Here is a 17460-nt window from a genome sequence, read left to right as displayed (position 1 = left end):
AGATATTCAGGTAATTCTCCATCACTGGCAAACTCTTTAATAAAGATTGGATTTAAAAATAAATAAATAAAAATGCTCTAGCTCAAAACAAATCATTTTCGGGAAGTTCTATGGCCAGTGTTATACAGGAGGTCAGACTAGATGATCACAATGGTCCTTTCTTTCCTTAGAATCTATGAACTTTTATCTCAGATGTGTACAATTAGCTCCAATCTAGTTTATAAGAGGGGATGGAGTGTCTCTCTGAGGCAAAGGGAACTAGGGACAGATAGGCCTGGCTGGGGAAAACCCTAGCTTGGGAAGAAGTTTAAGATGGTTTACCAATAAAAACCAAATCACAGGAAAAGGGTAAACTTTAGCCCTTATTTTGAGTGTACACACTATGTTAGAAGCAGGGTAGGAATGTCAGCTACTTAAAAAAATTACACATCATCTGATACATTTTAAGAGAGTCTTCTTTTAATTAGACAATAGAAACAACGTTATCCTGGATCTAGTTAGCAAGAATCAGTAGTTACCTTCACTTGCAGCATGGGTTGGAATTCCCGCACGAGCTTCATTGAAGAGTCATAAATATTACGGCCAATTTTCACCCACTCCATAAGGGGTACAGGGCGAAAATCAGTATTGTAGAGCTCAGCATTCAGCCAGGAGGCCAGAAGACCCAGGTTAGGGAGGGTGGCACTCATGCCTACTATCTGTACGCTGTCAAAAACAGGACTGTTCTCCTTTGTCTGTCTATAATTGGTTAAAAGAAAATTAAAGTTAATAGAGACCTATGCCAATGTTCTGGTGCAGAATACCAATCCTATCCATCCAATCCGGGATCCTGATGCTCAAAGGAATACAATGAATATCTTGCAGCAGAAAAATGGATTCCTCTCCTCTCAGCATACATAACTACAAATGTTATATGCTGATCATAACATTACTCATAATTTAAAAAAAATGTGGCTACAAGGCTTAGCCTTCGAAGGCACAGACTACACACACTTCGAAATATTTTTTGAAGATTTCCTTGTTATTAATTTTGAGTGTTCAAGTTATGGAATTATGGAAACAAAAGGGGCAGATATATTTTCACTATAACTTTCATAAGCTTAAATATCTTAATCAAATCCACTCCATTTTGTCTCAATTTTAAGCTAAACAATCATAGACTAAGGTTTTCAAAAATGGGCTAGACACAGTTAGGTTCCTTATTTAGGAAATTAAATCAGTAGTGTTATTTTCAAGTGATGAGCATTCACTAGCTTCCATTAAATTCAAAGAGAACTAATGGATGCTCAGCACTTCTAAATAAGTGGCCTGATTTGTCAGATGTCTAAATAAGGATGCAAGAACCTAGTTAGACTTTTTTTTTTTTTTTTTTTTAAGTCTGTGTAAAAACTAGGGCTAAATCACTCACCAAATGCATGGCCCATCAATAACTCTAACCACAGAATATAGGATTGATTTTTTTAAAAGCTTGTCTGCCACCACAGTGTACAATTTTTTAAAAATTACGTATTTCTTAATCCAACACTGTGTATGCTCCTGCACATTCTACATGCCTTGCTGGGCATGCTGTTAATGCCCAACACATATACAAAGATGTAATTATTGTGGAGCATCTCAACACAAATTGAGTCCTGGAACTAGATAGATCATGTCTGGTCTGAATTATGTTGAAAAATTTGAATCTCTATTACACACAATTTCCTTTCTTAGAAAGTTCACAAAAGCAACAACTATTCAAAGCCTTCCATACCAGCTCAGGATGGTTTAACACTTAGAGTAATGAAGGGCTCACTATCGTATTATGGCGTGTAGATATTTTATGATTTAGTATAGAAGACACTTGCGATCATTGCTTTTTCATCTTTTCCATGTTAAATGGTAATACGCATGTAAGCAGGTAGAATAACTCAGCAGAGAATAGCTGTAGTCAGCTAAGGCTTTTCCTTTGGATATAATGTTTATAATTAAGCAATCAAAACAAACATTTCCTCATTTTGGGGGTTCATCCCAATCCTACAACCCCCAAAACAGGATGCCCGATCATACACTTCTTTCACACATATCAAAACATTTTTGATAGAGAGATCTATTAGGTTGTGAAAGTCTCCTAAAGGAGGCAATAGTGGTAGAAACTCTATTGCCTAGGAATGAAAAATTAAACAAGACAAGACCCAACAAATCCAAAACATCAAAAAAAATTAGCTTACTTTATATTTGAACTTAAAGCTTTATCCCAATTTCTTTTCCAAAAAAGAATGAATTTTACAACACCACACAAATTAAAAAAACACAAGGAAAAAGGTTTTTGACTATAGTGATAGGCTCCTGATGTGATGAGACCTTAATAACAGAAGGATCCTAGATCAGAGTTCTCACCAAATTCCTGGAGCCACTCCATATCTCCAGTAACTCAGAGAACAACCTGAATATTGAAGCTGCTCAGAATTCAGTATTAAAAGACAGACACCCCCCAGTCTACCCACCTTTTAGCAACTTTCTCTGTAACAAATCGAACTTTGGTCAGCAGGAGTTCCAGCAGATATCCTCTGTGAGAATCTCCCAGCATGTGCAACTCATCCACAACCACCATCCCTGGTGAAAAGAAGCACTACAGATTTTAATAAAAATTTTAAGTTAATGTTTAAAATTAAATATACACAAGTTAAGAGGGAAGGTCCTGTACATCTGGGGTCAGGCTTGAGTTATGAGGGATTACAGGTATCAGTTACAAGGATCACAAGCTACATACATATCACATAACCAGCAGAGACCCAGATTGGGTTGCGGGAGTTTTTAAAGCGTCCGTGGATAAGTGGGCTCGGGTATGCCACCCATGGAACGTATAAAGAGTCCAAGTCAGTATCAGTGTAGCGAATAAGTACATGGGTTGGGTACGTCCCTTGGTTCGTCAGGGAAGGAAGTTTCACCAAAGCTCAAAAGCAAGAGCAAACCTCCATCACTCCTTCAGCAGCATATTCCATATGAATGGTTGAAATTTACAAAATTCCTGTGCCTCCCAGAGACGTTTCTGCTGCTTCCTGTCACTGTTTCTCCTCTGATATTAGTGCATGAAGCAGATGATCAGTTTCATGATATTTTACCTCCAAAATTTGTTTTGTTTAAAAAAATAAAGTTAAATTTGACAGTGTGTTTGGTGGAGTCTAGCTAACAGTGCACCCATCTTTCCAACCTCAACATCTCACCAAATTAAGGTTACCCTGAGGGCTTGTCTACAGTTATTCCAGAATGGCTACTCTTTAAATTCATACCCTACCTCAATCCGAATTAATTACAACATCTTTCTAAATTTCCAGACCGCACCAAACTTGAGAAATTCTAGATGAAATGAACATTCCCACCTCACTTAGGCCAGGTTTATAATCAAGTTTGCCAGCATATCGACGTAGGTTGGGAAGGTGATTTTTTACCAACATAGCAATGCTGGCAAAAACTCTAGCATAGACGTAGTTATACTGGTAAAAGAGTGTTTTTACTGGTATAGTTTGTTTCACTCACCAAACCAGAATAAGTTATACTGGCAAAAGCACCAGTAAAGCACTCCTAGTGTGCACATAGCTGAAGACAGAGAAAAAAGATGCCCCTCCATCCCCCAAGCAACATAAAAGCAAAAAGTCAACTTAACTCTGCCATCTACTGAGAAAGGAGAGGGTGATGACATTTCTACCAGAGTGATGTCTCTAGAACATAACTGGTAGTTTGATCTTTTGCATTACCCTCTGGCTAGCTAGTGTCCACATAGTCTGTGCCTCTAGGTTGGAGAAAGAAAAAGTGTATTCTCTATTTGCCTCTCCCAACCCCAAGTCTCCTTCCTGGCTGCTGTACGAGCATGTTGAGGGTGACCGGTGTCTATGTTGCTCTACCCCTTCCCACAGCCTCTGTTTTGGATTCTCTCGCCCTGCTGAATAGCACCAATGCTTTCCTCTTATTTTTCTTACAAATTTCCTTAGCAACATCAAAGTGGAATTGACCTGACTCTAGTCATTTTCATTGCTGACCACAGCACAAAGCACTGAATAGAAGCAGGTAAAATAATGATCCAATCACTTTTCCATCTGCTATAGTTTGGCAAAACTATGTGCAACAACGAAGGTACTACAGCTGCCTGCAGATTCAGGCAGACACAGCACTGCATTCATTTACATTTGTTTCACATTTATTCTCATTAACCTTATGGCTACTGCAACAGCTTCCTACTAACCAAGGGCAAGTGGGCTTTTCAAGTCCTGCACAGGATTTTTTTATTTTTTTTATTTTAATTAAACAGCAGCACCTCACAGGTCTGTCATGAAGAGACTTCCCGAAGAACAGTCTTAGTCAGATTCCCCAGGACGGCATGTCTCAAATGTGATGTTTTCTGCTATGCAGTGTTATTCTTGGAGGAATTCTGTGCCAATAAATTAAAAATTCTGCAAATTTGATTTGTCAAAACAACACTATATACTTATGCCAGTTTCAATTATTTCGGCAATTTATTTCAAAATACCTGTCAGCAACTAGATCTGTAACAATACAGACACAAAATTTTCCACAGGGAATATAGTTAAAGAAACCCCTACAACCCAGTTCCTGTTTCTCTGTCCCATCCCGCCACAGAGCCAAGCTGAGGGGCTAGACACCCACATCCCCTCCCCCCAGATCCCAGCTATGGGGCACCCCACAGCTTAGACACTGGCACCCCCTATCCCCCAGAGCCCAGCCACAGGGCAACCCCTGCCCAGACATTCACACCCCCTACCTCCCAGAGCCCAGTCATAAGGTGCTCCCCAGCCCAGACACTTGCACCCCCTCCTCCCCCAGAGCCCAGCTGCAGGGCACCCTACAGCCCAGACACTCACACCTCCTATCCCCTTCCCCCCAGAGCCCAGGGATCCAGAGGGGGAGAAAGACTGATGCTAGGTCCAGGGCTTGTGTGGAGTTTCCTTCATGCCGCCTTCTTCCTTCAGGGCATGCCAGGAACTGCAGCTGTTGGGAACCCTCCAGCTTCCTCCATCCATCAGTGTCTTCTATCTGCAAAGTGGGCTCTGCCAGGTCCAGCAGCCCCTAGGGGCAGCCAACAGCTCTGCAGCCCACTTCTGTTGGGGGGGGAAAGGAAATTCTGCGCAGAACATTAATTTCTGAGCAAATTCTGCATTATGCAGTGGTGCAGAATTCCCCCAAAAGACAGAGTATGGCTGTCTTTTTTATGGGCCAGAACTTCTGTACCTCCTATTGTTATTCATGCATGACATCCAAGCTCTCAGTATAACCATATATATGGGAATCTGAGCCGTGCACAAATCAGCCAGGCCTGACAGTCATTTACGCATACAATGCTTCTTTCTCCAAGCAGTACCATGGAGGCATCTGTTGAGATTATACTGAAGCTACCAAAGTAGACACAATAACTCAAACAAGGCGGCTACCATCATCTTTAAAACAGAAGTAGTCTCCATTGGTTGTGCAAGTCCCAGCATGTAATATTCTTTTTAACTGAGCAACCTGCTAAGTAGTGTAAGCGGGAGGGAGGGGGGTTGAAATCTCTTTAAACTGCATCTCTACTGAAAATGAAGACAACTACAATATGCTCTTTTGTCTGCAAATAACATGAGACTTTGGGGCTCCTGGCAAGGTGCTCATGTTAATCTGAGGGCTTGTCTACAGTTATTTGAGAATGGCTACTGCTTTTTAATTCATACCCTACCTTAATCTGAATTAATTTGCAAGTGAAGACAACCCCTCAGTTGCTACAGTTCTTCGGGCAGCCACAGAAGGTTCAACTTGTTTTTTATATCAAAAATGCTAAAATCCAGAGATTTTTGAACTTCTACTTTTTAAACCTAATTTTTAAATTACAAACCTACCACTGGTAACACAATACAAACCTACTCCCAGCTGGCACATTTAACAGGAAGGAGGTTTTTCTTTAGTCTGCTCTCCTAAAATTTCTCTAGATTTATTCGTCACATTGATACTAAACAATACTGCAAGAAAACTTCTCCCTTTCCTGTTTACCGAGATGCGAGCAACTGCATAAATTATATAATAATTAAATTCAAATCAAATTGCTCTGAACTGCCTTAGGCAACAGACAGCTCTGCCAGCAGCAGGAATTGAGTTTCTCTCAACAATTTCCAGAGGCAATGTGAGCTGGCAGCAGGGGGTTGACACCAACAAAAGGAACAACTCAAGCTTGAGATGGAATCCAGCCAGAGCTGCAGTTGTCTCTCAATAATTCATCTCAAAGAATAAAACACTCCATTAAAAAAGTAGTCTAAAATTAGAATTAATTAGAAGAGTCAAGGTACAATGTTGCAGCATTACAGTAGCTTGAGGTTGGCTATATTTAAAGTCATTCTCAGCCTTTGTATTTTCAGGTTTTTATAAAATTTACCTCCAAATATTACCCTTTGGGATGAAATTTGTCATGATTATTTTACGCCAAAAGTGATTTTTTGTGAGGGTGGCAGAAATTAATTAGTTTGCATAACTTTCCAAATAATCAAGTATCAGAAAATGATGTTTTATCATCAGTTAGTCTCAGATTTTTTTTTGCACTTACATTATTTGAAAGACAATTTTACAAATTTTAATGAGGTAGCAGTAAGTAGACACAAGCTCTGCACATCTAATCATATACTTATCTGACTCTCCACACCTATATGACCCTCCTTTGGCAATATTCCCCATGAGGACGCAAAGAAGCATACGGATTGCACTAGAACTAATCAAAAACTTCAGCTATCTTAGCACATTCAAGTACACACACACCCCCACGGCTGAAAGTATTTATAGCACATAAATCACTGGGGTCTCCAGGGTCCAACATGTGAATATGCACATTGCACGATTACACATGAAGATAAAATCATCAGCCTCTAACTTTTCTTTCTTACTTTCTTGTCTTTAAGAGCTACCTGGCTGGTACAATGAAAAATTATGGCATGAAATGCACACAGGTCAGGAAAGTCAAGGGTGAGGGTCTCACAATTTAATGTTCATTTAGTTCTCTGTCTTTTCTTGGTTTAAAATATCAATTCAAATACTACAGTAACATCACAGGCCAGTGGCAGGGCAGGAGGGATTCTAGATTTAACAATAGTGTATAAAATATCAGCTAGACAAACACAAAGGAAGAATGAATTTTTGATTGTGCTGGGAAAATACAGCTTCCTCCTCACATGCACACAGAATACCCAGAGATTCCTAATGGTTTCACATCTCTCTACATTCATCTTATTTAATAGGCACCACCAAAACCTAGGACCACAGTAATACAGCAAGTCCACAACTGTGAAAGACAGCAGGCTTGCTTCCTTTTAAACTACTATTGGAAAAAATAATTTAAGGTTATTGCCCTTCTAGTCACATCAGCCAACACAGATTAGCCTCATCCATAAATTCCAACCAACCAGACCCAGAAAAGCCCCATCTACGATTCCATCCCCACTTCATACCACAAGTGCGATCCATCCATTCCACACATACACATTTCCCAGCCACCCATCTGGCACACAGGAGATCTACGAATTCAAAGAAACACCCAAGTATCAGGGGGTAGCCGTGTTAGTCTGCATCTACAAAAACAACAAGGAGTCTGGTGGCACCTTAAAGACTAACAGATTTATTTGGGCATAAGCTTTTGTGGGTAAAAACCTCACTTCTTCAGATCCATAGAGTGAAAGTTACAGATGCAGGCATTAATGCCTGCATCTGTAACTTTCACTCTATGGATCTGAAGAAGTGAGGTTTTTACCCACAAAAGCTTATGCCCAAATAAATCTGTTAGTCTTTAAGGTGCCACCAGACTCCTTGTTGTTTTTGTAGATGCAGACTAACACGGCTACCCCCTGATACTTGGGTGTTTCTTTGAATTCGTAGATCTCCTGTGTGCCAGATGGGTGGCTGGGAAATGTGTATGTGTGGAATGGATGGATCGCACTTGTGGTATGAAGTGGGGATGGAATCGTAGATGGGGCTTTTCTGGGTCTGGTTGGTTGGAATTTATGGATGAGGCTAATCTGTGTTGGCTGNCCCAAATAAATCTGTTAGTCTTTAAGGTGCCACCAGACTCCTTGTTGTTTTTAAAGAAACACCCAGACTCCCTTCACTGTTTAAACCCTACCCAAGGGAATCTTCCACGAACATTGACAAGCCCTACCCATGGATTGTCTCCCAGTCACATTGCCAAGCCCAGACAAGCTACAGCAACAAATTCCACCCACGGACCCACCCTCCAGCCATACAGAGCAGCCCCTGAGTGGATTCCCAAAGCAAGCCTATAAGCAGCAGGATGGAGGGAAGATTGCTCGATTTTCCTTGACAGTTCCTCCGTCTCCTGGAGCCTTGAGGACAGTCCCCATTTTCCGATTCTCATACGCACTCAAGTTGTATAATAAGTGTCCCAGCCCTACTTAAGCTCCCCTTTCTAGACACTCCCTAGGCTACTGTATTTGGGTCCCACATGCTGGGCCAACATGCTTTTAAACTTCCCTTGGTCTGGACAGGCATCAGCCTCTCTGGCACATGCAGTCTCTGTATCTGGTACCCTTCTGAAATTGGCAATCTGCAGTCCTGCTGCCCTAAGCCTCAAGACCCATGCTGAACACACCCATGACTTCCCAGTAGTTTAAGCACATTCTTTCCCAGAGCTGCAACCTTGTGGGCACTCTGGTTTATAGTTTAACCTCTTCAGGGACATGTGATAGGCAAAGCAAAGTATACTTTGAAGAATGATTTCTAAAACAAACACCCTTTATTTTAGGCAGCAAAAGAGATACACAGATTTAAGTCAAACCCCACCTATATGTCGTTTCCTCATCACTGAAGTGTTCTTTGGGATTTGGGTCCTTTCAGGACTCCGAGTCCCCTCTGTTGGGCTGCACTCCTCCAGCTCAGGACTTCTCCAAATCATGGCATCTCTCTCTGACCCCTGCACTCAAAAGCATCCCCTCTCACTCAAGAAATCCGCATAGGAGTCCTTCCCCAACTTCTCAGCCTTTGCATTTTTAAATACCTGCTCTGGTTTCTTTGATCCCCTTCTGGGATTTTCCACTTTCAAACCCCGCATTCAAGCTGGAGAAAACTGGTATCACCTAGGATGCAGCCATCTCATTGTTCTGCCAGGTCCCAGCCTGTACACTTACTGATAGTTAAAAACTGTCTCAGTCAGAGAGACACCCCCAGGTGCCACAGCCTGTCTCCTTTGCACAAGAACTACAAGGCAAGAGTAGAGTAAAAATAAGGGCTTAAACATACACAGTGCATATAATCTCAAAACAAAATTCATTAACTGTACACAATAAACATGCTCCTTCATCCTGCAGACAGATCAGGCCCTAGCATCTTACCCAGTGAGTCCATCTTGTTCTCCTCTATGAGTCTATTGATTAGTCCGTTGGCTCTCTCAATGGTGCAGACAGCAACATCTAGTGCAGAGAAACGTCCAGCAGGGGAAGTACTTCCCATATAGCCTTCTACCCGCACACCCACCTCCTGAAACAGAGTCTGTGCGCCAGGGAGACAGAACATTTGTTCACAGAATTAGAATCTTTACTTGCGATCCCCATATGCAGCATACTGAAATCAGCACAGTACACACAATCTAAAACAGACATTCCCAACACTAGATCAGATAACCCGACTAAGAGCATGGCTGACCCAGCAAGTGCCTGCTGTCTCCTATTCAACTTTGCGCATTCTGCCCCACAACAAAGCAGCCCAAGTCACTTCTCTTTATTGTAATAAACTTTGTACCATATATGCCTTGTGAAGTATGATTTGAAAATGTATAACTAATTGGTCAATTATAGTGAAATGTGTTGCTACATTATATGTGAAGTTGTGACTGCCCTGTATGACGTTACTAGCACAAGTTCAAACCCACAAAGCCCTGCCTAGACAAGTTGTTAAAGAGACCTATCCTAAAGAAAGGAATACGTGTTTACTACTTTTATGTAAATTGAGGTAAACAGGGTCCTCAAGACAGCAGGAGGAGGAGATGGCAGTGTTGTACTTAAAGTACTGCACAGGATCTTTTCAGGGGGAATAAGACAAAACGCCACATTTATTAGTAATACATGTATTCATTAACACTGTATTATATGCATATAATATATTACACTTACACTCACACACACACACAAACACACTCCGTCTTGTTGTTACCAATTAGTTGCTCCCCTTAACTTCACTGGCCAGGTGAGTTAGATGGGGGAGGGGGTGGAGCCGGGCTTCTGCCGATCTGGATCGATGCTCCCATGTTGACAAGACGAGACCCGGGGTCCTCTGCAAGACACCTCACTTTTATAGCAGCTTCCCTCTCATGCAAATCTATACCAGATTCAAACTCTGTGTCTGTGTCCATTGGTCCTTTGTGCTGCTTTCTTTTGAGTGTTGTCCCAATGCTGCAAAGAGGGTGTTTCCAAAAGAAGGTGCTTGCTTCTAACCCCCCGAGGCTGTCAGTATGTCTGCTTGTCTTTAATGAGCCCACTTGACACGTTTTATTGTCCTTGGGTCTGGCTCCCAGCCCCTCTCCAACAGTTGAGGCTGTCTGAAGGTGCTGCCTTCCATGCCTTGCTCATCCACACCTCATTCATTCAACAGGGCAATTGATTAAGAGTGGGGGGGGGGAAGAGCTCTTGTTCTACTGCTAGCAAAAAGAAAATTTTCTTCTATCTTATTCTATCCTTAGGGGCTATAATATTATACCAAGGGCAATGCAAAGTTTCTAAATGAGGCTTTGATACAAAGTCCCATGAAAACAGAGGTCACACGTGGGTAGACCCACCACAAGGTTATATGAAGAGGCACAATGTAAAGTCATATGAAAATTATCAGAGATTGATCTACAGCAGGAAACAGAACAATTTGCAATTTAGCAAACACAAGTGGGTGAAGAAAGAGGATGAAGCCCCTTCATCACCAGATTCCATGTCACCTTCCTTACTGCTTAAATACATATTACTTTGAAGGGTAACCTTCCAAAGAATCCACCTCAAAGGTTCACTGGCCTATAAAAGAAAGGGATAGAGGACCCCAAGCTCTTTCTTTCACCTAAGATGACAAAGGCACCAGCACCTTTGGGAGAGATCCTGGCCAAGGAGAGAGTCAGTCACCATCTTGCTGGAAGACTGTGGGTGAGAAAGGCCATCTTAAAGTCTTGAACCAAAACTTGCTGGATTAAGTTTTAGACTTTTAGATGCATGTTTTCACTTTTATTTGCTGGTAACTTCTAACTTTATCTCATACTTGAAATATTTAAACTCCTATCTTCTTCTGTTAATAAATGTGTTTTATTTTTAATCTAAATAAAACACAGTGCTGTGTTTAAACTGAACAATTTGGTAACTCCAATTAAAGTAGCAAATTGTTGAAAATTGACTCCATAGAAGGGCAATGAACCTTAATAACTGAACTGTCCAGGAAAGGGCTGGACACTGCAGAACACGTTTTGGGGGAAATCCTCAACTGGGAGTGTGTTGGGGTCACGTGGCAAGTAGTAACCAAAGCTGGTAGAAGCCAAAGTGTGACTGGTACATTGCTGGCAAACTGCTGGGGTCAGAGCTACTAGATCAGGGCTCCAGCTGTGCACAGACACACAGTGCATCCGAAGAAGTGAGGTTTTTACTCACGAAAGCTCATGCCCAAATAAATCTGTCAGTCTTTAAGGTGCCACCAGACTCCTTGTTGTTTTTGTAGATACAGACTAACACGGCTACCCCCTGATGCTAGACACACAGTGTGTGACCTGTAGGCTAGTTGTGAGCAATCCAGGTTGGGAACTACAGCAGCAAAGCCTTGTGAGGTGTGCAAAGCAGGGAGTGACAACCTCACTCTGGTCTGGACTGCACCCCAGAACGTGACAGCCTTATTGTAGGATGAAGTGCACACCACAGGAGAGGTGAGCAGCACCATCACACTGGAAGTTTGTTTCAGAAGAAAACCAGACAAGTATTCCAAAAATGTCAAAACATCCTGTTTCAACAGTTTTGGAATAAACATTCACATTTTTTGTTTTGAAATGACCTTTTGTTATATATACACACATCTTTACCCCCATATAACGCGACCCTATATAACACGAATTCAGATATAACGCAGTAAAGCATTGCTCCGGGGGGGCGAGGTTGCGCACTCCGGCAGATCAAAGCAAGTTCGATATAACGCGGTTTCACCTATAACACGGTAAGATTTTTTTGGCTCCCAAGGACAGCTTTTTATCAGGATAGAGGTGTACTATAAATAAATTATACACACACAAATAAAAAAAACACAACATAAAAAGTAGAAATTGAAATGAAATGTTTTGATCAACCCAAAATTCCTTCACAGAGACTTTCAATGTTTCGGATTTTGTTCTGATTCGAAACTAAACCAATTTTCAAAATCCTTTGCAAAACAGAATTTCTGTCTTCCACAAAGCTCTATTTCCACCCTCCCCCCTCCATTTCATACAAATGTTTCCACATGTTTAAGGTTCTGAAAAGGTTTGATTTGACAGCTTTGAGCCATACCCCCACACTCCTGTATTCCACTTACCTGCAGGTAATACTTTTTCTCTTTGGCCACAGAGACAAAGGGGAGGATGAACAGAGCTTTCTTTTGGGTTTCCAGGACTCTCTTCAAGATGAGTAACTCAGCAACTAGCGTCTTCCCAGCACTAGTAGGCGCTAAAATAACATGATCCAAGAAAAGTGTGTCAAAACTTAAACTGCAAGCGATTAGCTACTGGATGACTCCAGAGGTGGAAACTGCATACAAAGAAAAATATTCAGAACTGCCTAAATGTCTAAGCCACTTTTTAAAATGGGATTTAGGTGTGTCTGAAAATTTTACTCAGAGACTTTCACTTTAAGGATGCTAATTCATACCCAGCCCCTGGTCCACAATGACTGAAAGTCATTACCACTTTGGTGGCTGTTCAGTCACCCAAGTAAAACAAGCCAGTGGGTCTCCATCCAGTTCCTAGATGACAGGAAGTGGCAGGATATGGGAAACCCCTGCCACCTGCAGCTCTGGGGGCCTGAGGCTGGACTCCCTCCGCATATCTGGAGATGGTCTCATCACAGCAGGTTAGAGGCACATCAGTGGGCTGAGCCCAGTAACTTGCCCTACTGCAATCTGTGCTGTACCTCCTCTAAGGCAAAGATGATTTCAGCCTCCAGAGCCGCCAGCCCAGCACCTTTTAGCAGCAGTAAAATCATTTATATTATATTAGTGAAGTTATAGTTAAGGCTACGATTTAGTCACAGAGGTTGCGGAAGTCACAGAAACTGTGACTTCCAGTGACCTGCATGACTTCAGCCTGCAGTGGTTGGGACCTGCAGGATTCCCCGCCATTCGCAGCAGCCGGGAGCTGCAGGGAAACCCTGAGCTTCCAGCTGCCGGCGGGGGGACCCCCAAGCTCCAAGCCAGTGGCCCCTGGAGCTGCAGACAGCAGGGGTACCCTGCAGCTCCCAGCCCCCACAGGCGGAAGGGGGACCCCACAATTCCTAGCTGCCACAGCTGTGGGCAAACCCCCAAGCTCCCAGCCGCCTCGAGCCCCCAGAGCTGCAGGTGGCAGGGGTATCCCACAGCCCCCAGCTGCTGCAGGCGGCTCCTAGCCTGAAGCAGGGCAGCTACGCAGGGGCTATATGGGGACCCGCAGATCTTCATTTTGTCATGGATATTTTTAATAAAAGTCACGGACAGGTCACGGCTTCCGTGAATTTTTCTTTTTTGCCCATGACCTATCCGTGACTTCTACTAAAAATTCCAGGACAAAATCTTAGCCTGTTACAGTGCATGATTCTGTCAGATGTCTGCATACCTGAGTAAACTAGGTTCTTCCCCTCCAGGACTTGTCCAAGCATCAGGCACTCTGCTTGCCATTCAAACATATGTACTACTCCCAGACTGTGGTATTTCTCCAGAACTACTTCAGGAAGCCCCCAGCTTGCTAGGAGCAGCTTGTCTGCTTGGTCATCGGGAATATTCATCTGTTGGCATCGCCCTTTGGGAAAAATTCCAACATCAGCAGAGGCAGCATAGTGAGTAATATGACACTTAGGCCTTATCCACTAAACTTTCAGAAACACAGGAACTGCCATGCTGAATCAGAGCTGTGGTTCATTTTATCAAGGATCCTGTTTCTGACAGTGCCTAGGACCAGGTGCTTCAGAGGAAAGTGGAAGAAACCTTACAGAATAACCTGCCCCCCAAGTTTCCTCCTAACCTCCCACAGTTAGGAGATTGGGTTATGGCCTGAAGCATGAGAGTTTCTATTCCTTCCAAAAATATTGCTTATTCTTTTCATTTTTTCTATTCTAATTCTGGATATTCTTGCCATCCATTTAAATGTCCAGTCCCTCTTGAATTCTGCTAAAGCTCTTGGCCACAACGATCCACAGGCTTATCGTACATTGTATGAGTAGTATTTCCTCCCATCAGTTTTTAATTCACCGTATTTCAATTTCTTTGAATATCTCTAAATCTGTAATCTGAGAAAGGGTCCCAAGAAATTCCTGATCTACCTACTCTATACATTATTCATTATTTTCTGTGCTTTTATCATCTCCCTTTTTATTTGCCTCCTAAAATATTTTCACTCTCTCTTCATATGAGACCTTTTCTATACCACAAGCCATTTTCTTTGCCCATCTCTCAACTCCCTGCTTTTTGAGATGAGGTGATTCAATATGAACACAGCTTCCAGTTGAGGGTGATTAAGATACTAATAGCACTATAAAAGAGGCGGGCAAACTACGGCCTGCCCCACTCGGGGCGCTGGGTGGGGGGCAGCACCACGCAGCTTGGCCCCACTCCGGCGAAGGCCCTGGGTCGGGGACCGTATCACGCGGCTCAGCCCCACTCTTGTGCTCCGTCTGGGGCGCTGAGTCGGGGGCCGCACTACGTGACTTGGCCCCGCTCCGGCCAGGGGAAGCACGATGTGGCTTGGCCCCGGTCTGGCAGATCGGTGACCGCCCGACGTGGCATGGCCCCGCTCCAACGGGTCAGGGGCCATACCATGCGGCATGGCCCCGCTCCGGTGCTCCGGCTGGGGCGCTGAGTCGGGGGCCATACCATGCGGCTCTGCCCCGCTCCGGTGCTCCAGATGGGGACCGCAACACGCGGCACCGCCCCGCTCCAGCCAGGGGCCGCATCACGCAGCTTGGCCCCGCTCTGGTCAGGGGCCGCACCACACGGCACAGCGCCGCTCCAGTGCTCCGGACAGGGCTCTAGATCGGGGGCCGCCCAAACTAAAGCCCCAGCCGGAGCACCGGAGCGGGGCCGTGCCGTGTGGGGCAGCCCCCAACACAGAGCTCCAAGTGGTACAGCCCCGCTCCTGCCAGGGCGATGGTTCGGGGGCCGCACCACATGACTCAGCCCTGCTCCGGCTAGGGGTTGCACCACGCAGCTCAGCCCCCGGAGCACCAGAGCGGGGCCGCTCTGGCGGGTCGGAGGCCGCTCTGGCGGGTCGGGGGCTGCCCCACACGGCTCGGCCCAGCTACAGTGCTCCGGATGGGGGCTGCAACATGCGGCACCGCCCCGTTCCAGCCAGGGGCCACATCATGCAGCTCGGCCCCACTCCGGTCAGGGGCCAGACCGCACAGCACGGCCCCGCTCCAATGCTCCGGACAGGGCTCTGGATCGGCGGCCGCCCAAACTAAAGCCCCAGCCGGAGCACCAGAGCAGGGCCGTGCCGTGTGGGGCGGCCCCGAACACAGAGCTCCAAGCGGCATGGCCCTGCTCCTGCCAGGGCGATGGGTCGGGGGCCACACCACGTGACTCGGCCCTGCTCTGGCTAGGGTCTGCACCATGCAGCTCAGCCCTGCTCTGGTGGGTCAGGGGCTGCCCTACACGGCACGGCCCCGCTCTGGCGGGTCGAGGGCCTTACCATGTGGCTCGGCCCCACTCCAGCCAAGGCACTCCAGCCAGGGGCCGCACCATGCGGCTCGGCCCTGCTCCGGCTGGGGTGCTAGTTTGGGGACCACACCACGTGGCTCTGCTCCGCTACGGTGCTCCAGATGGGGGCTGCCCCACGCGGCGCAGCCCCACTCTGGCGCTCCAGCTGGGACTCTGGGTCAGGGGCCGCACCATGCAGCTCGGCCCTGCTCTGGTGCTCCAGACGGGCTCTGGGTCGGGGGACACCCCCACGCAGCACAGCCCAGACCCAAAGCCCCAGAACAGGTCCATGCTGGGTGGGGCGGCCCCTGGACCGCCGGAGCAGGGCCGTGCCGCATGGGGTGACCCCTAACCCAAAGCCCCACGCGGCGCAGCCCCCTGGCGCTCCAGCCGGGGCGCCAGGTCGGGGGGGGGGAACCGCATCACGTGACTCGGCCCTGCTCCAGGGTGGTTGGCCACCCCAGGCGGCTTGGCCCCTCTGGCCAGGGGCCGCCCCACGCGGCTCAGCCCCGCTCCAGTGCTCCGGCTGAGGCTCTGGGTCGGGGTTGCACCATGCAGCTCGGCCCCGCTCCGGATGGGGGCCGCCCCACGCAGCACAGCCCAGACCCAGAGCCCCAGCTGGAGCACCAGAGGGGGGCCGTGCCGTTTGGGGCGGCCCCCGACCCAAAGCCCCACGCGGCTCAGCGCCGCTCCTGCCAGGGCAATGGGTCAGGGGCCACACCACATGGTTCGGCCCCAATCCGGCCGGGGCGCTGGGTTGGGGGCCGCACCACGTGACTTGGCCCTGCTCCAGCCAGGGGCCGCACCATGCGGCGCGGCCCTGCTCTGGTGGGTCGGGGGCTGCACCACGCGGCACGGCCTCACTCCGGTGCTCCAGCTGGGGGCCACCCCACGCAGCACAGCCCCACTCCGGCAGGTCAGGGGCCATAGTCTGCGGCTCGGCCCCACTCCAGCCGGGGCATTCCATCCGGGGGCCGCACCACGTGGCTCGGCCCTGCTCCGGACAAGTTGCCGGGGTGCCCCACTTGGCTCGGCCCCACTCCAGGTCGGGGGTCGCCCCACGCGGCTCGACCCTGCTCCGGCACTCCGGCTGGGGCTCTGGATCAGGTGCCGCATCGTGCAGCTCGGCCCCGCTACGGTGCTCCGGGCTCAGCGCCGCTCCTGCTGGGGCATTGGGTCGGGACCGCACCACGCGGCTCAGCCCCAATCTGGCCGGGGTGCTGGGTCGAGGGCCGCACCACGTGACTTGGCCCTGCTCCGGCCAGAGGCTGCACCATGCGGCTCGACCTTGCTCTGGTGGGTTGGGGGCTGCACCGGCACTCCAGCCGGGATCCACCGCACGCGGCTCGGCCCTGCTCCGGCACTCCGGCCGGGGCGCAGGGTTGGGGGCCGCACCTTTTGGCTCCCGGAAGCACCAGCATGGCCCTGCTCCGGCTCCTACGCATTCCAATTGGAGCTGCAGGAGCGATGCCTGTGGACGGAGCAGCATTCAGAACCGCCTGGCCGTGCCTCTGTGTAGGAGCCAGAGAAGGGACATGCCACCGCTTCCGGGAGCCACTTGAGGTAGGCACCGCTCGG

General features: G+C 47.0%; 1 protein-coding gene across 1 annotated transcript in view; it reads right to left on the bottom strand.

Moving 5' to 3' along the window:
- POLQ (DNA polymerase theta) overlaps positions 1–17460 on the bottom strand; it is a 138089-nt gene that overhangs the window by 118445 nt on the left and 2184 nt on the right. Inside the window, 5 exon segments of the mRNA XM_034788349.1 lie at positions 519–738; positions 2484–2592; positions 9348–9504; positions 12538–12668; positions 13808–13990. Of these exon segments, the coding sequence (XP_034644240.1) occupies positions 519–738; positions 2484–2592; positions 9348–9504; positions 12538–12668; positions 13808–13990 (800 nt within the window).

The sequence above is a fragment of the Trachemys scripta genome, chromosome 1, assembly GCF_013100865.1.
Source record: "Trachemys scripta elegans isolate TJP31775 chromosome 1, CAS_Tse_1.0, whole genome shotgun sequence".
Taxonomy (NCBI): Eukaryota; Metazoa; Chordata; order Testudines; family Emydidae; genus Trachemys; species Trachemys scripta.
Note: the sequence above shows the minus strand (reverse complement) of the source record. Positions and strands in the feature narration are given on the sequence as shown.